This window comes from Brassica napus, chromosome A9, assembly GCF_020379485.1.
Source record: "Brassica napus cultivar Da-Ae chromosome A9, Da-Ae, whole genome shotgun sequence".
NCBI lineage: Eukaryota > Viridiplantae > Streptophyta > Magnoliopsida > Brassicales > Brassicaceae > Brassica > Brassica napus.
Window position 1 is genome coordinate 2,655,767 of NC_063442.1, and position 21,403 is coordinate 2,677,169.

Below are 21,403 nucleotides of genomic sequence, written 5' to 3' on the forward strand. Positions count from 1 at the left end.
ATCAATGAGTAGGCCAAATCTTTGATTGAATTATTATTAGTAAATAATGTATAAACACAAGAAATGCGTTCTACATTGCTAGTTAATCTGTGGTCTCAGAGGATAAGACCTGATACGCAAAGTCTTTTATTACACGTAGCCATATTACAGTATAGTTAAGTGTAGTTTTGTTGTTTGCTTGAGTTCAAAGCTCATGCATCCATGCGGTCGAGGATATGACGCGCTTCTTCCTCTGTGGCAGGAACAACGTTCCGAAGCTTAAACCCATTGTTTCTAGCCTTTGCCTCTGGCCGTACTGTGAACTTAAAGTAGAATGTATTCGAAACCTACATCATATGCAAACCTCAATTAGACTTTGTTGAGCATCAAATTTGATATGGGTGTGTTAGGATTATACCTCACTGGAACGAATCTCTGGGCTTGTAACATGGGCAACAACTTCTATATTGATGAGCGGACAATCCAGTTTATCCAGTTGAGTGTAGAGCACGCAAGATTTGAAACGTAAGAAGTCCCCAACGTCCACCTGCAAGTCCCATTAGTTATTATTATTACACAGAAGGAGAAAGTTTAACAAGAAGTGTGAGTTGGATACAAACTGGTCTGAGGAAATCAACGTGATCAACTTCCAAGAAGTAAGGCACTAGACCAGCAAACGTATAAGCTGTGGAGAAGGCCAGCTCAAACGCTCTGTGCATCAGAAACCCTCCAAAGATCCTGCCGTGGATGTTCCTCTGCTGCGGCTGGCATATCAGGGAGTTTTCGAGACGGGTGTCTTTAAGGAGAATGCTGTTTCTGTCCGCAAGTGCCGGCATGTCGGAGAAGATCCTTCCTTCAGCTAACAAACCCCCGAGCTTGTTGTACTCTCCGTGATCGAGTTCCTTCCTCTCGCCTCCTCTCTTCTTCTTCCTCAAGTTGTTCCTAGCTTCAGCTTCCTCGAACAGAAGCTTCTCGAGCTCGGTTTCTGGAGAGAGGCGGTTGATGGGTGCGGCTTTGCCAGTCTTGGAGTCACGCGCCACGAAAATGAAGTTGGCGGTTAAGGCTACTGACTCTGGAGAAGCATCAGCGTCTTCTGGAAACAAGCAAGTGTGTTTTTTTTTAGTTTAAGGGCATGCTTGTAGTTGAGTTTGTAAAGTACATACCGAGTTCAGATTGGATAACTTCGAGTTGAATTTCGATGGATGAGCGACCAACCCAAATGACAGAAGCAACAATCTTGAGATCAATGTCGACACTGATGGGCTTCTTCAAAACAATCTTATCAACAGAAGCTGTGACCAGCAAGAGTGGCCTCGTGGTGCTATCATCATCAGAACAGTGCTGAATCATAACGTTACACAAAATATTCAGATTCTGGTATAAAATAATAGCAATTTAATCACAATAAAATCACTAAGACCCTGTTTGTTTGCATGTGGCAGGTTCTTGCAACTTCCGACCTTGCAACTTAACTAGCAGTTGCAAGTCGCATTCAATTTAAATTTTTAGTTGCTATATTTTAGCCACTTGAAATCGCCATGGCGACAGCAAAATGAACAACAATCTATTACTTGCGATCTATTAGGGTTTATTATGGGCTTCCAACTCAAAACCAATTGGTAATTAGTAAATTGACCCTAACCCTTTATATATTACTTAATGTTCCATTAATTTTCCAACGTGGGATACATATCCCTTAATACGATCTACATCCTACATCTAGAACCTGATCGCGTGATCACACGATCAATTTGATCTGATCGCGCGATCTATCTGATCTGATCGCGATCGCGCAACAGAAAACAAACAACAAGTTGCAACTGGTGGCAGAGAAACGAAGAATAAGTTGCAACTGGTCGCAAGTACAACATGTAAAAGGAACATGTCCTAACCCAAACTAAGACAATGTAATATGAAACAGAACCTAATCAACCAAACTAACATCAAAAACACACATACTTGAGTTACAAAACTCGCACCAAAACAGATAATCAACGAATCCAATGAAGAAAAAGTTGCGATCGGATCGGAGCATATATATACCTTGACGGAGATAGTACCAGCCAAAGCGTCGAGATCTTCGAGCAAGATCCCGATGCGGACCTCGTTCCAGGGATCTCTGTACTGCTCGCGGAGGATGTAATCAGTGGAGAAAGGGTAGAAGATGGTGGTTCGGCTATGTGAGGGCGTCCTTGTGAGAAGCTCGCTCTGAGGAGGTGCGTCTTTGGGAGGATCGAGGAGAGACTCGAAGATCTTGGACCTCGCTTCCCATAGAGCGATGGTGACGGGAGAGTGGTACATGCCAGGCCACAGACTCAGGGGCTTACGGGTTGAGTCGGAGGACGGTGGTGTTACGTCGAAGGGTGAGGCGAAGGTGGAGACGACGGGGATGCATTTTGGAGAACTCGACTTCATTTTTTTAAGAGAAAGATGGATTTGGAGAAGAAGAAGGTTTCTCGATTGGTGAAGAGAAGACGATGAATCAATCAGAGGTTGATTTGCTCCCTTGACTTTGGAGCTTCTTCTTCCTGCTTTCGTGTTTTTTTTATAAGCATAACTTGAAAGAGAAAGAGTCTCATCCAACACATTTCTTTTGCTTTTACCGTTCTTTTTTCCTAAACTTTTTTATTAATTAGTTAGTTAGAGGTGTGAGAGAGAGGGTCAATGTGTTTTAAACCGGGAGTAACCGAATCAAATCAATTATAATCGAACCGGAAAAATTTTCACAAAATGAACCGGGATCAAAACCATTAGTTTAAATTTAAACACATCTAGTTGTAATACAGTAGTCTATTGCTAGTCTACTCCTTTATAAATCAATCATCGTATGATTATTCATACATGATTTATTATTGATCAATCTCATAGATACATAAACTATTTAAATTTGTTATATGATTTTTCAATTTTGAAATGTATTCAATTACAAATGCCGGTTTAATCTGGGTAACGGTATAGTAGGGGAAATGTCCATAGTTGTTGAGGGATCATTAAAAGAAGGCCTATACAAATTTGCTATCTGCACAACAAAATTTTAAATTTTTAATTAACAGATTTTAGAACTAAAAAAAATACTACTACATCGATATGAGTATTTGTTCATTGTTCCCAACTTTAAAAAAAAATTGCTTTGTAAAATTATTTATTTTATTAATTTGATAAGTAAAGAAGCAATAAAAATAAAAATGATACAAAAGAATATTATCTTTTCTAAATTTTCAGAAAAGAATGGCCAATAAAAAAAAAACATGGAGAGTGAAGATACCAAATTCATTAGGAAAATAAAATAACGGGTGAAGAGTAAATTACAAGCAAGTCAAGTTTTCCCCGGCAGCTTTCAGACAAAATCACGTGACAAACTTATCTTTAAAGTAGGACACTCCACTTATTGACTCGAGCCATTCCGGTCGTCTGGTCTAAGCCATAGAGATTGAGTCACCACGCCACTCTCTTTATCTCTCTATCACCTTGGTTAAAGAAAAAAAAAAGACAACGAAGCAGAGTGTCAGTTATAAATCACTCTGCTTTTTTTTTTTGCCTCCCTTCAACACTTTCTCTTTCCTTCCACGCTGCCTTTTAGGGGATTTCACTTTCCTCTTCTTCTCTCTCGCCTTACCCGAAAATTTTCTCGATCGCTCCAAGATGGATCCACCATCTTCTCCCGGTTCTTCTGATCTCTTTTTTTAGAAATCACCTCATCTATATTCTCCAGGTATACTTGTTTCCTCTCTTGTGGCGTGTATCATCTCTGTTTGCTTTTGCTTCGTGTTCGTTTTGTATCCACTGTAGCTAGGGTTTCCTGATTTTTTTCGCAAAAAATGTATACCAAGACTCTAGAACATCGTCTGTGTGATGGATTGAGTAGGTTGCGTACCACAGAATCATCTGAAATAAATCTTAATAATGTATGGTTGCTTGCTTAGTCTTTTGTGTATAGTAACTCATTTTCTTACATAGTCATCTACTATGTCACTGGACTTATTCTTTTATTCCGTTGGTCTTGATGATTTAATATTTGTAGTTGATATCTTGGGAGTTGTCACCTTCTTTAACTTTTTTCATGCTGGAGGATACTCGCTCAGTTGCTTCCCTAATGGACTCCACATCGTCCAAGATCCAGCAGCTTCAGAAGGCCTTCGCCGAACTCGAAAGCCAGCGCGCCGTAACGCTTAATCTAAAGTGGAAGGAACTGGAGGAGCATTTCCATGGGCTCGAGAGGTCCTTGAAGAGACGGTTCCACGAGCTCGAAGATCAAGAGAAAGAATACGAAACCAAAACAAGGAAAGCACAAGAGCTACTGGAGAAAAAGAAAGCTGCAGTTGAGGCCAAGGAGAAGGCGTCTCTAGAGAGGCTTCAGAAGAAGAGAGACTCCGCTGTGTTCGCTATCAACAGTGCCTTGGATAAGTATAATAAAGCTCCCATTGCTGATGGTAGTATCACTGATGGTACTGTGCAAGAAGAGGCTGAGATCTCGCCTCAGGTGAAAGCTTATCCGGAGTTACTGAAACTGTGCAAGGATATGGACTCGACGGGGCTCCATAAGTTTGTATCAAATAACCGCAAGAACCTTGCTTCGCTAAAGGAAGAGATTCCTTTAGCGTTCAAGGCTGCATCAAACCCGGCTACTCTAGTGTTGGACTCTTTGGAAGGCTTTTACCCTATTGAGTCGTCACCACCACCCTCTGATGGGAAGAAAGACGCTAACCTCTTGGGAATGCGCAGGACATGCATCATGCTGATGGAGTGCCTTAGCATACTGTTGTCTCGTCTCGACGGGAGCTCCCTCGCTGGTGTTCTCTCGGAGAATGTTAAGCGTAGAGCGAAAACTATTGCAGAAGGATGGAATCCGCTGCCGGAGAGTACTCTTGACATGGATGCTTGCAATGGTAATTCTTTGGAGGCTCATGCGTTCCTGCAACTGCTGGCTAGTTTTGCTATTGTTAAGGACTTTGAAGAGGATGAGCTCTTGAAGCTGATCCCTATGGTTTCGCGTCGTCGTCAGGCGGCTGAGCTTTGCCGTTCTCTTGGACTCTCAGAAAAAATGCCTGGTTTGATGTCCTACATTGTTATGACATTTTTTTTTATCTGGTTGACGTTTGGTATATAGTGAACAATGTTCTAAAAATCAGTCTAGGCGACGTAATTAGACCTAAAAGAAGTTATTCTAAAATGATTTTTTTTTAAAAAAAAAATCGGTTAGGCATTCAAAAATTGCTCTAGCGTCCGCCTAAACAATAATCCAGTATAAAACACCTAATTATTGTCTAGCGATTTCTTGAACATTGTTAGTGAATAACTGGATTTGTTTTTTGCCTTAATATATGATGTGCACTGTTCTGTTTATTGCAGGTGTGATTGAAGTTGTCCTGAACAGTGGAAGGCACATTGATGCAGTGAACTTGGCTTTTGCGTTTGAACTCACAAAACAGTTCCCACCTGTTGAGTTACTGAAGTCTTACTTGACTGAGGCAAAGAGATCTTCCTCCCAGGTAATGCAACTTCTGCTGTTCAGGCTAGTGTTCCCTTGCTTAAAACAAATGCATTCATTATTATTTTACTTTAGGAGTATGAAGCATCTTAGGACTTGCTGACGCAAGATTCAAGCTCAGATTATGATACATTATTATGTGTGCTAAATGCAGGATGAGTTCAATGAGAGGGAGCTTACAGGTGTTAAAGCTGTGGTAAAGTGTGTCGAAGTGCATAACCTGGAAGAGCATTACCCAGTTGAGCCACTTCAGAAGCGGATTCTGGAGCTGGAGAAGACCAAAGCTGAGAAAAAGAAAGCGACAGAACCCGCAAAGCCTCAGACGAAACGACCACGTGGTGCTCAACCCCGAGTCACTGACAACAACAACAACAAGACAGGATATGGTAGAGTCATCATCCCTGAGAGGTATCCGCAGTATGTGTATGACAATAGACCATTCCTTACCGGTCCAATCATGGCAGCACAAGCTCATCCGCCTCCTCCTCCTCCTCAGACTTACACTTTCAGTCCTGCTGCTGCTGCTCACGGGAACTTCTACGGGAACTGCTATCAGTACCAGGCTCCTCCTCCTCCTTACTTTCACTAAGGTGATGGTGAATGTGACTGTGACTCTCTCTTCTATGGTGTTAACTTGTGGCAGCTCTTTAACCCCTCCTCTCCTACTAGTTGTTTTCCTTTGATGTTGTTATGTACGGATGATTTTAGTATTTTTGAGGATCAACCCTACTCAAAACAAAACAAAAATTTACTCAGAATTTTCTATTAATTATATACATTTGTTGTATTGCTTTCTTTCTTGCTCCGTGTTGAGTGGTGGATGGATTAGATCAACATTTTCTCTTAACGAATGCCTATCTGGACTAGTTTTCAGAGCAAAGCTTCTTTTGTAGCAGCTGACAGGAGTTAGTTTCACTCATAGTAATGGTCTACATAGTGTTTACGGCTACATCACACCCAAACATTTGGCTACTGTATATAGTGATCTGGTTAGAAATCCTTAGTGTAAAAGACCCAACAAGGAAACCATTGCCGTCTCAAATTATTCATGGTCTGTTCAAAATATTTCTGGACTCTGTTTAAAAAATATTAACAGTATATTGAACGATGTAAAAGAATAATTTAAAAGTTTATAGTTCTTTTTATATATCTTTAACTTCTTGTTTGAAATTATAAGCTCTATATTTAATACTATCTAAAATTTTTTTAAGTTTTAGACCATAAAACATAAATTTATTTTTAAAAGTTTTTAATTTTTATTTTATTTTTAGATTCGGAACATGTTTGACCGCTGCAGTTGGTCTTGCGTTTTTTGAGCTTCGTTTTGTTGATCAACACATTAAGATAAAGTCTGTTGGATTTTGAGCTATTATGCATACGCGTGACGGCTAATTTATATTTTCAATATTTGACTACTCTATATTCAATTTCTGAACAACTCAAACTATTCTTTAAATTTATATTTTTACTCGACAATTCGCGCATCATTTCAAGGTTGAAGATCATTTGTGAGAAATCTCTGGTTTGATTTGATTCTTGTATCAATCGCAGCAATGTCGCTGGTTCGGACAACGTTGACCGCTCTTTTTCTAGTTGCTTTTCTGCAAAATGCTGCGGCTCAGAAAAGACCGCAAAGTATTGTTAAGCCTCGTGGCGCGGTTGCAACTGACGGTGGACGGTGTTCTGTGATCGGGATGAGTGTTCTTCGACAAGGAGGAAACGCTATTGATGCGTCGGTGGCCGCTGCTCTCTGTTTGGGCGTTGTGAGTAGCGGTATAGGAGGTGGAGCGTTTACAGTGGTAAGGTAGCTGGCGGGAAGGCTATTGCTTATGATTCTAGAGAAACAGCTCCTCTACGTACCACTGAGGTAATAGCGTCTTATGAATCATAGACAACCTTTGCTTTACTCTTGGTGTAGAACGTTAATGTGGATGATAACATTTTATTCCCTATATATTAAAAGAAAAACATTTGATATTAATGTGTTCACACTGTGTTCGTGCCAGCCTCACATCAATTTGAGAATGAGTAGGATGACGTGTTACGTATAAAAAGCATTTGAGTCAAACTCTAAATAAATGTGTTCACACTATGTGCTATTTTACGGGTTTTTTCTCAATATAAAACTCACATGCATGATTCCATGGATTATACAAGGATTTCACATATAAAGACAATTTGCAAAAAAATTCACTAATTTCTAACCTTATATTAATTTTACTTGATTTTATTTTAAGATTTTTATTTTAAGATTTTTATTTTCATGTATTATTTTGAGCAAAAATATCTTTTAATGTTATTTAAAAGTATCTTCATATATTTATCAACCACATTTATGTATTTTTACATATACATACATGTGCATATTGACGTGAGCACATATATAACTAAATATTCACCTAAAGTCAGGATTCTAATTCTAGTGGAAGTTAGGAATATTTTTAACGCTTTCTTTAACCAGCGACCAAATTATAATGAAATGACTTGTCTTAATAATTTTCTTTTTTTTTTCTTCAACTATTATCTAGATTTGATTTGATTTTGCATGCGTTTAGAAATTATAATATGAAACCATTTGCTTGACATCAGGATTCAGGACTTTATAAAATTCATATAACATAAAATCAAACAAATAATAATATTTTTGGTTATCACCGAAAAAAAAACAAAAATCTCAAGCATTTTAACCGAAGAAACCAAATTAAATATGAATTTAAAATGATAGTTATATTTTAGGAGATTAAAAACCGAAAGTCAACCTAAAACCAAACATATATCCATATTAAATAGACGTAATGTCTTCTTATCTTAAAAATAACGAAATTAATAATCTCATTCCGCGCAAAACGCGGATTATTACCTGGTTATCGTTATTTTGTACACGCTTTGCAGCTCATATAGCGTTTTGTAACATATTTTCTTTTTAAATACGTTTTTAATGTGATTTTCAGCCTAATAGTTTCCTTAAACTGTTTTTTCTAATAAACAATTGTTTTGAATGGAGGAGGCTTCAAGAGCGTTTTGTAAAATCTCTCTTCCTCTTAAATAAGCGTTTTGAACGCCAATTTTAGCTTAAATAGCCAGTAGACGCTCTTTTGAACTTAGATAGCGTTTTACTCAACGTTTATGAACCCTAGACAACCTTACTCAACGTCTATGGTTGCTTATTGTTTCGTCACATACTCATTTTGGACACATACATATTAAGGTTAGATTTTCATTGACGTTTTAGAATAATAGACATTTTTGGTTGTTTTCTTGTGATGTAGGATATGTATGGTAGCAATCCTGATCTAAAGAAGAAAGGAGTCTTATCAGCAGGCGTAGCAGGGGAAGTAGCAGGATTATTCACAGCGTGGAAACAACACGGAAAGATCCCATGGAAGCAGTTAGTGACTCCAGCAGAGAAACTTGCAGAAGAAGGATTCAAGATTTCAAAGTATCTCTACATGCAGCTGAACGCGACAAGAGCAGATGTCTTGGCAGACAAAGGTCTGTCTGAGCTATTTGTTTCTAATGGACAGCTCAAGAAACTAGGGACGATTATCCATAACAGAAAATTGGCTTTTACACTCAAGCAAATAGCTGAGAATGGTCCAAAAGCGTTTTACAATGGCACGGTGGGTGTTAACCTAGCGAGCGATATTAGTAAAGCTGGAGGGATAATAACTTTGAAAGATCTGCAAAGTTATAGAGTTAAGGTTCGAAAACCCTTGTCTGTAAACATTCTTGGATACGAACTACTCGGTATGCCTCCTCCTTCATCAGGTGGCGCTGCAATGATGCTTGTAAGTCTCATTCTATACTGAATTTTTCCACAATTTATTAAACCAGGGTTTTTTTTTTTTGCAGAGTTCTAAAAATAGGCATAGCCGCTAAATTGGGCCTAAATAAAACAATCTTCCTTGAATGTTTTTTTTTAAATTAGCCTAGACCGGCTAATGATTAATTCTCTACAAAAACGCCAAACTACCGCTTAGCAACTTGAACATTGGTTTTCTGTGCTGCAGGTTTTGAACATTTTTTCTCAATACGGGATTCAGTCAGGTGTTTCGGGATCTCTCGGTGTTCATAGACTAATCGAAGCTCTGAAACACGCTTTCGCGGTTAGGATGAACCTTGCTGATCCTGATTTTGTAGATGTTACTAAGGTTGTTTCAGATATGCTGTCTCCAGAATTTGCAAAAGACTTGAAGACCAAGATAAACGATGACAAAACCTTTGATCCAAAATATTATGGCGGCATGTAAGGCGTTTTTCATATCTTAAACCCGCTCGCTGGTTTCTTCTTTGTTTCTTCATTTATTAATAATATTCGTTTCTCCAATTATGTAGGTGGAATCAAATCAACCATCATGGAACATGCCATTTCTCGATCATAGATAGCGAGAGGAACGCTGTTTCGATGACTACTACAGTAAACGGTTACTTTGGGGCAGTGATGCTATCTCCAAGCACTGGAATCGTTCTAAACAACCAAATGGATGATTTCACGATCCCAGCAAAGTCCAGCGGTGACCTAAATGTGCCGCCTCCAGCACCGGCTAGCTTCATCAGACCCGGGAAACGACCATTGTCCTCAATGTCACCCACCATTGTACTCAAGGTTTAGAAAAAACATGTTACGTGTGTTACAAGAAACTCTTAGTTAGGCTCCAAACAATGGGTTTTCATGCGCTTGTTTACGTAGGACGGTAAAGTGAAAGCTGCGGTAGGTGCTAGCGGTGGAGCGAACATCATCGCCGCGACAACAGAAGTTTTCTTGAATCATTTTTTCCTCAAGATGGATCCTCTTTCTTCTGTTTTGGCTCCACGAATCTACCATCAGGTCATTTGCTTATCTTTTTTTTTCTCATACCCAAGAATCTTTTATAACTAAAAAATGTTTTTTTTTTGTAATTCCATTTTGCAGCTGATACCAAACAGAGTTTCGTTTGAGAATTTGACGACAGTGTTCAATGATCATTTCGAGATACCTAAAGAGACAAGAGTTGTGTTGGAAAAGAAAGGTCATGCTCTAACGCCAATGACCGGAGCGACGATTGTTCAGTTCATAGTTCAAGAATTCAATGGAAGCTCCCGTGGAATGAGTAAGCTTGTGGCAGTTAGTGATCCAAGGAAAGGAGGGTTCCCCTCAGGATATTGAGATTGTATTTAGTTTTTCTGCCATTGTTTATTTATTGCACCGAACTTGCGATGATTAACCTTTAATTGACGAATAAAATAAATAAAATTTGTATTGTTATTTTTTCTTTTTGCAATAATGTTGATCCAATCTAAGTTCCATTAAACGACCAACCTTAATGCTCATGTACGTTAGTGGGGTTTGTGACGTGGGAGCTACATATACATTTCATTCATAGCTAGATCACAAACCCGATCATATCAAACTTTGTCAAAAAAATGACAATACAATTGTATCTGTAGAAGCCGGAAAACCGAACTGATGTAAACGATATAATAAAAGCAAAGTTAAGGAAATAGACGAATATACAAAACGAATACGAGGACGATAAGAAATCATATTCGCAAAGAGACATGGAAGCAAAATATGATCTCTTTCCTTAACTCAAAATATTTGCTTCGTTAGTAAAACGGGACTGTACGAATATAGTCCCAAGATACAACCATGGCAGACGAATCACGCCTCACTCGTGATCGTCCTATCGAACTATTAACTCTACGAAACACTCTTGTTTTTTGTGACTTACGCTAAGGGAATTTTGATGCTGGTTTCGATGTGAAAAAGTTAGAAGAATGAGAAGAGAGACGAGTTGTATTCAAAGAGATGGACGAGGAGCGACTTCCCGTAACTGTTGCATAACGTGCGCTCGTTAGTGGAGATTTGGCAAAGATCTCGGAAAGTTCAAGTTACAAACTGATTCCCCAAGACTCGCTCTCTCTCTCTTTCTTATCTCGTTTAAATATCTCGAGAGGATGCACTGCATGACGTTTTTATTTTCTAGATAAACTGCTTGTCGTTTCAAAATAAAATGCATATTGTTTTTGAGATTTTAAATGGCAAAATATTGAGTTTAACTTGGTCCAAAAAAAATATTCTTAGCCCAAGCCGAGCGAGCCGAGCGGCAGTGGCGGCGCATGGGAAGCTTTCTCCTCTCTGAAGCTGTTTAACCCATGATATCATGGGATCATATATAAACAGCTCAAACATTCCTGGCCGATGTGAGACTTTCCCCACTTCACCATTTTATTTATTTAACATTTTTTGTGGGCTCAGACCCATATCATTTGTTATTCACATTTTAATAAAGTCCATTGGCTTTATTGTTCCAACAGTATCTACCCTTCCTCACGTAACATCTAGGGCGATATCTATGAACAAAGATACATGAATTTTTGTTTTGTATCTGTGATTAGTCAGACGAATTAGATGTCAAAAAGAATAGTAGACAATTATAGAGATAAGAATAATTGGACGATTACAAATTAATCAAGTGCGTTGGTTGTGATGGACGACAGCTCGATTAGCATGGCTTTATTGTGTTGCCTTTGTCAATTGAATGAGTGATAGTCATGTCATGTTTACGTCTAACTTTTCGACATTTCACCTTATTTTATTAAACAAATGAAATAGGTACACTACCGCACGTTGAAGACATCAGCTTAGACTATAAGAATCTGAAAATGTGTCTGAACCTTTGAAGCTTTTCAACTGTTTTCCTCTGTGTTGAATCTTAAAACCGGTAATCTAGTTTAGAGACCTTAATCAAACAATAAATAGTGTTTAAGGGATCAAAAGTTTCGTTTATTGAAGTGTTAAGCTGAATGCCGAAAAGAAAGATAGAAAGGAAATGAACTCGTTGTCAGGATGACTAATTCGTCGTCAATTGCTATTTTTCTCTCGATCACTCTCTTGCTTGGACTTGTCTCTTTTATCTTTCCACTACAAGAAAACAGCGGCATACTGAGGGAAAAAATCGTCGGAATAACGCTATTCCGACGACATACCGACGAAAGTCCTCAGAAATAACTCCTCGGAAATTCATTTTTCCTCGGAAATCCCTCGGAAATTTCCTACGGAATTCCGAGGAAACTAATTTCCGAGGAAACTCCAAGGACAACTAGACCGTTGGAAAGTTCCTCGGAATATACCGAGGGAGGACTTCCTCGGAATATTTCGATGGATTTTTCGATCCAATCCTCGGAAGTACCGACGAAACATTCCTCGGAATTTTCATCGGGAATTTCCGAGGAACGTAGCCGTCGGAAAATTCCGAGGAACTTCTTTCCCTCGAAAAATTCCGAGGAATAGTCCCTCGGTATATTCCGACGACTTATTCCGAGGAAACGTTCGTCGGAAATTTCCGAGGGTGCTTTTCCTCGGAATTTCGAAAAAATTAATTTTTTTAAAAAAATTATTTTTTAAAAAAATATTAAAATTTTTGAAATTTAAATTCGAAAATATAAAATTAAAATTAAAATTAAAATTGAAAAAATATTAGATAATATTCAAAGTTGTACAAATAAAAATAAAACATTCAGAGTTTTTGAAAAAAAAAAAAAACTACGGGTCTTGAATGTTCGGGAACACCTCGTTCGGGTACATCCTCTTCATCATCTCCATCATTTGCTCGTTCAGCCTCTTCTGTGTCTCATAGCCCGCCTGTTGAGCTGCCATCTGAGTCTCCAACGCAGATATGCGATCATCCTTGTCCTTCAGTTGAGCCGTAAGTACTTTTGGATCAACATAGGGCGGTGGTGCAGAAGAAGGAGCAGCCGACCGGGAGCGACGACCCAAACCGACCAAACGTCCCTTCTTCTTTGGAACCGACTGAAATATTAAATAGTCAAATTTAAATAATATAAAAAGATGATAAAATAAAAATCAAGATATAAATGAATTGAACTTAAAAAAAAAAAGAACTTACTGATTCAACGATTTCGTTGATTCGAACCCGGGACAAGTTGGTCGAAGCCGCCGAATCGTCATCATCGGTTTGAAGCTGAGACATTCGTCATACACCTGAGTTTGGATCAGGCTGACCACGTCCCTCACAAGACCATCATCAATCTGACCGGTCTTCTTGTTGGTATACGCCCTTTTCATTAGGGCGATATCATCAACCGGCTCGCCCTCATTTTCTTCCGCCTTGAAAAAAACATAAATTAAACAAACATTAGAAATTTGAAGAAATGCACAAAAAATAAAATTCTGAAACTTAAATAATTGAAGAAAAAGCGGTTGAACTTACCATGCGATCCCCTTGAGTGGCAATAGATTGAGCACCCAAGTTATGCTTGTAGATGCCCTTCCCTTTACGGTCGCTCCTGCGGTTGTTGGAGTTGGTGGAAGAAGTTTCTTTCGTCTCTTCCTTATCCCAATGCGCACACAACTCCTTCCAGACCGTGTCGTTCATCGACTTTGAGACCTTTTAATTTAAAAAAAAAAAGAAAATAGTTAAATAATTAAAAAAATAGTTTAATAAATTAAAAAATTGTTAATAAATTAAAAACTGCCTTGTTTGCTTTCCACTTCTTCTTCCACTCGTACATCTGCTTCCAATAGTTGTCCATAACTTTATGGACAAAGTGGTGATAGATAGAGAGCGTATCATCGGAATTCCAGTTGAATTCTTGCTGAAAAAACACAATTAATAAATATAAAAATTAAACTTTTCTTCGTTCTGACTCCACCTTTTCCCATCATTGCTCTTCTGGTTTAAAACAGTTGTGTTATCAAGAAACAGGTTACATATCCATCATACTATAGTTGGATGCTATCAAGAGTATCTAAGATCCACCAGCAATAGCAAAGCACTTGATAGAGGAAGCTATATCTAAGAATAGCAAAGAAATGTGACTTTCTGATGTTGAGTATATGGCTCTACATTATTTATGGTCTGTTTTGTAGTTTGCAACTTGATGTTGTTATGATCTCAGAAACACACGTTTCTTTTTTGAACTTGATGTTGTTATGATCGCAGATTCTTAATGCTCTTTTTAACCTCTACCTCTGATTAAATGTTGATATGATTGCAAATTGGAGTTTTTCATAATTCTAGTCTTAGTTTAATGAATTATCGTATCATCACACTCTTAGGGCCTTATTGGTTCAAACACAGCGGTTGCGGTTGCGGGAGTTTGTGGATGCGGGCGGTTGCGGTTTTAAGAGATTTGTACGACTGGTACTACGGTTAAAAATTGGTACGTTTGCGGGTGACTTATGACGGGTTAACTACCAAATGCGGTAACAGTCAAATAATAAATTAACAATATTTACATTTAATATAATTATAAAAATATCAATAATCATAAAATTATAATAAATATAAAATTTATATTTAAAAAGTTATAATTTTAATTTTTGAAAATTTATTGAAATTGTTTTTATTATAAAATTTTATAATATTAATTAAAATATAATAGATATATTTTAATATTTTCATAATTTCAATTTTAATTTTTTATTAAATATTTTTACTTTTGTATATAAATTGTTTAAAAAAAAGAAAACTTTTTTTACCCTCCCGCAACCGTCCGCAACCGCAAACGCTACCTGGAGCCAGCTTTTGAATTTATGAGATTCGGAGCGGTTTGAAGCGGTTTAGAGTGATTTGAGTGATTGTTGCAAACCGTTGACAACCGCTACCAACCGCAAAAGCTGTGTTTGCGGGTGGTAGCGGGAAAACCAGTCGCCCCCTTAATAACGAGCGTTCAAAACCGTATCTCCCTTTACAAGTTTTAAGTAACAATAATATTTAAGAGACGGAAACAAACAACAGTAACATGACAAAACATATCAAACTTCAAACATATAACACTTTTTTTTTAACAACTCATATAACACTTCTTATCATTAACTTACAACATTTAGCTAAGAGAGAAGAAGACTTCTCAAGAAAACTTAGTCAAATTCACAAAAGATCAAACATTACATAAGTTCAAACATATAATACTTTCACTAGAAATCTTCTGAAAAATCTTCCGGAAGATTTTTAAGAAGATTTTTCAGAGGACTTAAATTTCAAGCGAAAAAAATTAAGCGGGAAACTCAAATTTTAAATGAAAATTAAAATTTTAAATTTTATAAAAGTTAAAAAGTATATCTTATGATCTAAGAAGACACATTAAACCATATGACTTGATATTCTTGAAACTACTTAACAATTTTGGAAGTTAGAAAAACATGTCTAAAGTTACTTAACAAGTTTACCAAAACTAATGTAAGACCTATTAATAAGTCTTCTCAAATTAGCTAGAAACATTAATAAACGTGAATGTTGGTAATCTCATAATTATCACTAATTAAGTTATCAATTTCATTCAGGAGCCTCAATATCGACTAATATATATGAATTAGCAAGAAAATGCTAAAAAGTCTTTATAGTTTTAGAGAAAATGAAAGCTTATTAATCACTAACGTAGAAGACTTCGGCGGAAGTCTTCTAGAAGACTTCTAGGAAGTAGAAGTCTTCCATTTAGGTCATTTTTGCAGTTGAAAATTTACAAAGGAAGGCTTCCATAGAAGTCTACTCTACATCATGCTTATTTGGAAGTCTTTCTTTGTAAATATTGGCTTACTTTTGTTCTTGAAGAATCTCGAAAATACCAGAGAAGACTTTCTATTAATTTTCTTCTAGGATAAACATGTTAGTTTTGCAATTGACTGAATTGTGTCAGATATTTAACTTTTTCTAAAAGACTTACATGAAAGTCTTCAACCAAAAAAATAAAACTTAAATATTTAATTTTAACTAGACGTCTTCCATGTAAGTCATCTCAGGTTACTTTTGTAATTGAAAAATAAAACTTAAATATTTAATTTTAACTAGAAAAATTTCATGTAAAGTCTTATGTGATAACCAAAGGTCTGGTCAGAATCTCGGAATAAAATTCTGGAAGACTTATATGAAAGTCGTTTAATTAAAATTAAATATTTAAGTTTTATTTTTCAGTTGTAAAATTAATCTAAGACGACTTTCACCGACAGTGAGAAGACTTCCACTGACAGTCGGAAGTCTTCTCGAGAAAGTTAAATTTTTGACACAATTCGGTCAATTGTAAAACTAACATGTTTATCCGAGACGGAAAGTCTTCTCTGAAATTTTCAAAAAAACAATTTGTTAACAAAGAAAAGTTGAAAGACTTCCAGGAAAACGTCTCTAAGAACACACAGAAAATCAATTGCAAAATAAACCTCTACATTGACCAAAATTAACCTCTACATTGGAGAAGACTTCTAGGGAACAAATCTTGAAAAAAAATCAAAAATCATTCTTAGATACAATGAGGTTCATGTTTTAACTTTTCCAAGTACGCATGAGTTCTTAATAAATGTTATTCACTCGTTCTTGACCAAGAATCATGAACTTGAGTAACTCTAATAAGTTTTATAAATTTTGAAATTAAAAAGTTGGAATTTTGGAATGAAATAAGAGAGTAAGTGAAAGAGAGATGGTTTGTGTGTGTAAGAAATAAGAATATGAAGATGTAGATGTTGATTTTAGTTGCATTTATAACTTAAAATTGGTTGTTCAGAGTGGTTGGCATATGGATGACAATGTCAATGTTGTAAATAAAAGAGGAAGATAAAGATAATTGAGTAAAATAAGCATTTTTGAAAAAGAAAAAAATAATGATATTTTCGTGAATAATCCGAACTTCTGGGGTGAATAGAGCAAATGAAAGTTTAAAAAAAATCATGAATTAGTTTTGTGTTTGACTTTGAGTTTTGAGTCATTTTTGTAAAAAAACCCAAAAGATATTATCTTATTATCTTATCGAAATATGTCATATTTTTTATTGACCCAACTCGGAACTGGTGAAATTTATTAATTTACTGTGTTTGTTAATTTATCAAGTATTAATTTATGGAGTTTCTATCGTATATTCATTATCATATGTAAATGCAATTTCTAATATACAAGTGAAGTAGATGCACCTGTTTTTTGTGTTGTGTCCTGAGGCTCTATAGCTTACACAATTGTTGTGTCACGTTACTTTGACCTGGAGCCTCATCAAACAAGCTTGACCTTCTTCCTCGAGTGGTCTATCAAATGTGATATCTCTGATATGATTATTCATTCAAACCGGATTACGTATGTGTAAGGCCAATCCTTATTTGTAAACTGCTTAGATATAATATAATCCTTTCAGAAAAATATATGTTTTCAAAAATATTTTAAGTTTTCTATGATTTTTTTGTCAACGTTTTTATGACTTTTTATCAGGTGATAATTATAGGGCTAACATTTTCAAATTATATATAAACTTTCGAAAAAATTAATTATATTTATTGAAGTTTCTATTGATTTAAGAATGATATGGTAGAGTCATCCCTGAGTGGTATCCACAGTATGTGTAAGACAACACCATTCCTTACCGGTCCAATTATGGCAGCTCCACCTCCTCCTCCTCAGACTTACATTTTCAGTCCTGCTGCTGCTGCGCATGAAAATAATTAATATATGGATATAGAAAAATTTGATGTTTACGGGAACTGCTATTAGTACCAGGCTCATCCTCCTTACTTTCACTAGTGACTAAAAAAGGTTATGGTGAATGTGACTGTGACTCTCTCTCCTATAGTGTTAACTTGTGGCAGCTCTTTAACTCCTTCTCTCCTACTAGTCTTTTTTTTTTGGTAAAACCTACTAGTCGTTTTCCTTTGAGGTTGTTATTGTATATGGATGATTTTAGTATTTAATGAATCAATCCTACCCAAAACAAATCAAAAGTACTCAGCATTTTCTATTAATTATATATTTAATGTTGTATTGTTTTCTTTCTTGCTTCATAGTATTTAACTTTGTACTACCCAACCATGGCTCTCATCAATACAATACTAAAAGGGCAATAAGCTCAACAACTAGAGTATCCACGTAGGCAAATTTAATCAGCCTATCATAGTATTGAATTAGGCCATGTCACCCAAATCAACCTAAACGACATATTAGGCAAATTAAATCGGCTGAACGAAGAAGAATTACGTTCGAACGGCTGAGATTTCTTCGTTCCAATCTCTCAGTGCTCAGCTATGGTGATCCGTTACGCGAGCAAAGAACCTCGATCCGAGCAAGACGACGACATTTAGGATGGCGGTTAACTGCCGGCACCGGCTTGAGTCGAGGATGGATCCTTAATACTTCGGGAACGCGATACAGAGCATACCGACGATGGCGACTGCGGGAGATCTGCTAGCAAACGATCTCCGATGGTCTGCCGATCAACTTCACAGGAACGTGGTGGCGCACGACGACGCGACGGTCCGCCGGGGAATAGCCGATTGGGAGAACAATCCGAGGCTGTTCCCTCTGGGAAATGCAGACGGTGATTCGATCACGATGGGGAGCTCACCGAGATTTTGGATGGGGAAAGCCGTTAGCGGTGAGGAGCGGAGGAGCGAACAAATTCGACGGGAAGATATCGGCGTTTCCAGGAAAAGAAAAACTCGCGGGCGAGGAGAGAAACGTCTTTGCCGGGAGAGAGAACGTCGGAGACGATGACGTGTTTGGCGGAAGCGGCGACAAAATCAGCTCCGGCGTCGTTGCAGGTGATGTAAATGTGACCGGCGGGGCTGGTGTAGAAACGGCTGGCTAAAAGAGGGAAGAGGGCGAGAGCTGAGGAAAGAGAACGGTGGAGAGAAGAGACAAGGTCGTCGAAGGAGAAGGAAGGAGGAGGGGTGGCGAGGAGCACACCTTTTTGTATGTTGTGACATGAGAGCATAGGAAGATCAGAGACTGAGAGACGGAGATCGGCCACGGTGGACTTCTTCTCCGGGTACACAATGCACTTGGAGATTATTTCTCTTCACCACTATCTCTTGCTTGACAGGAAAGGAAGTGAAAAGGGCACCGCAAAAACTTCGAAGCCGTTGGTTAAAGGCTTTGTGCATGATAACGATGATGAAGTCATGAAAATCACAAAGGTCTTGAAGAACAAAAGGGGAGGTGACCCTCTATTCAGCGAAATTCATATGTCGCGGTTGGATCAAGCGGGGATGACCTACACACCATGGCTGAGCCATTGCCAAGGGTTAAAAAAAGAGTGGCCAGGTCAGTTATCGTGATCAAGCCAAGCTTCATGAGCTTCAAGTCATGTCTGCAGGGGAAGTAAAACGTAGAACCCAGTACTCTACAATTCTTGGTGCTTACTTTAGTGGTTTCAGGGAAGCCAATAAGCTTCTCAAGCATTAAAGTGTAGTTTTTGAGTGTTCGTTTTTAAGATATGTTTTCAGGTCAATGTGTTTAGAGAAGCTTGGTTAGTTTTGTAAAGGTTAAAAAAAATTGTTTACTTTCAGTTTGTTTTTTTTTAATTCTTTATTACAAGTTTCAAGCACGAAAGAACAATGATGGATATTTTAACTAAACAACAGTCAATGGTTAAAGTTAAAAAGAAAGCAAGATATAAAGATGTCTAATTGAATTTGCATCTTTGTTTATGGTTCACTATAAGAGAGAGAGAATGGATGTTATATGTCACAATTTTTTATGGAGTAGGAAAGAAGCATAAGAGAGAAGTAGAGAACAGTTGTGAATGGTGTATTAAGTATGGTAAAAGCAATAGAATGTGTTTAAGATCTATAAGATGAGGAGTAGTTCATATGAGCAGCTCAGGTTGGGGAATGTCCTGAGGAGGAGGAATGCACGGTTTTGGCTACATGAGCAACACAAAGTTAAGAACTAAGACAACATTTGTTCTTGATTGAAACAACGTGATGGGTGACTAATGAACTGTATTGTTGCGGGAATTGCTTCTAGCTTCAGAACTTGAAATGTCTACATTTAGGGACAAGAGATGATTGAGGAGTGAGTTTTAGAGAGAAGTTTATTAGAGTCCCATAATTTCACATTTGAGCTTCTTTTCTTTTTGTTTAATATATGTCCCAATTTGGAGTTTATTTTTATTCTTCTTTTCTTTGCTGTAAAATGACAAATACAGACTAAAACCAAGACAAGAAAAAGCGAAATTTGGGTCACAGCACTTTTATTTTCAATTTGGATAGAGAAAATAGAAAGAAGTCATTTGAGAGAACATGGTGAAGTTGAATAACTAAAGTAGGTGTTTGTTCCATTTAAATCATTTCTAAAATGAATTTTATTTTAAGGTTTGCCACTTCGCCTAAGTTGTTATTCTCCTTTACCAAAACATAAAATCTAAATTTTAAAGTTGTATTTACATTACAGTTTTCATTTACTGATAAGAAATTGAATAATGATTTGATTGGTAACCATGGAATGGTAGAATAGCGTTCAAAACGGTATTTTGTCAATTAACAAAAATTAGTAGCAATGAAAAACAATGTAAAAATGGAAGTTTATTTTCCCCTGGCAAAATATAAATTATTAAAGTGAGTTTTTGAAGATTACTAAATTTATAAATATAAAACACAAATAAAAATGTAATACAAACAGGGTTGATGTTATATTAGAATAAATATAACAATAATTCATAAATTATATAAAAATATCAAATGATTAAATATATCATTTTAAGATTGTTTTATATATGAATAATTTGATAGTTTTATAAAAAGATATTAAAATCACAAAGATTATAATAATAAATTTAAAATAATAATATTCGTGAGGTGTATATTACCCTAATGTATGAACTAATTTAAAATACACTCAAGCTTGGCAGCAAATCTGCCAAAAAATATTTATCCTACGCAACTTCACGATATTATTGATAATAATTAAAACCTGGTAATATAGAAAGATTTTGGGCAAAATAGCCGAGAAGCTTAGAAAATTTTTTTAAACACGGTCCGAAATAAATTGAGATCATACACTATTAAAAAGAGAATATGAAGGCCTGTTAAGGTGTCCACGTTAGTAAAACATTCGCAACCAATCATTTGTCCATGTCAACATGGATGTTAAGTTGTTGGGCCACGAATTTGTGCTGCGTAATAGACCCTTTAACTTTAATGACCGATTTGTTTTGCCATCTTCTTACTCCAACCTAATTTTG

The 21,403-nt window shown here is 36.8% G+C and overlaps 2 protein-coding genes and 1 pseudogene across 5 annotated transcripts; 2 read left to right on the forward strand and 1 right to left on the reverse strand.

The window, feature by feature from the left end:
- Positions 1-9: 9 nt before the first annotated feature.
- LOC106365818 (acyl-coenzyme A thioesterase 2, chloroplastic-like) lies at positions 10-2,576 on the reverse strand. 2 transcript variants are annotated; one of them, XM_013805315.3, is made up of 5 exons: positions 2,023-2,576; positions 1,143-1,320; positions 600-1,069; positions 398-526; positions 10-326 (listed from the first exon to the last, which is right to left on the reverse strand). In XM_013805315.3, exons 1-5 carry the CDS (start codon positions 2,392-2,394, stop codon positions 192-194), a joined length of 1,284 nt encoding a protein of 427 aa, XP_013660769.2. In that variant the 5' UTR covers positions 2,395-2,576; the 3' UTR covers positions 10-191. The 2 variants fall into 2 exon arrangements, with proteins under 2 accessions (XP_013660769.2, XP_013660768.2); XM_013805314.3 differs by having other exon boundaries at positions 600-1,072; positions 2,023-2,574.
- An 866-nt stretch (positions 2,577-3,442) lies between these two features.
- Positions 3,443-6,262, forward strand: LOC106365817 (FRIGIDA-like protein 3). Of its 3 annotated transcripts, none has more exons than XM_013805312.3 (4): positions 3,443-3,691; positions 4,001-5,027; positions 5,329-5,468; positions 5,622-6,262. In XM_013805312.3, exons 2-4 carry the CDS (start codon positions 4,040-4,042, stop codon positions 6,054-6,056), a joined length of 1,563 nt encoding a protein of 520 aa, XP_013660766.2. In that variant the 5' UTR covers positions 3,443-3,691; positions 4,001-4,039; the 3' UTR covers positions 6,057-6,262. The 3 variants fall into 3 exon arrangements, with proteins under 3 accessions (XP_013660766.2, XP_013660767.2, XP_022547996.2); XM_013805313.3 differs by having other exon boundaries at positions 3,457-3,691; positions 4,062-5,027; XM_022692275.2 differs by having other exon boundaries at positions 3,491-3,691; positions 4,049-5,027.
- A 755-nt stretch (positions 6,263-7,017) lies between these two features.
- LOC106363985 lies at positions 7,018-10,714 on the forward strand (annotated as a pseudogene).
- The last annotated feature ends 10,689 nt before the right edge of the window (positions 10,715-21,403 follow it).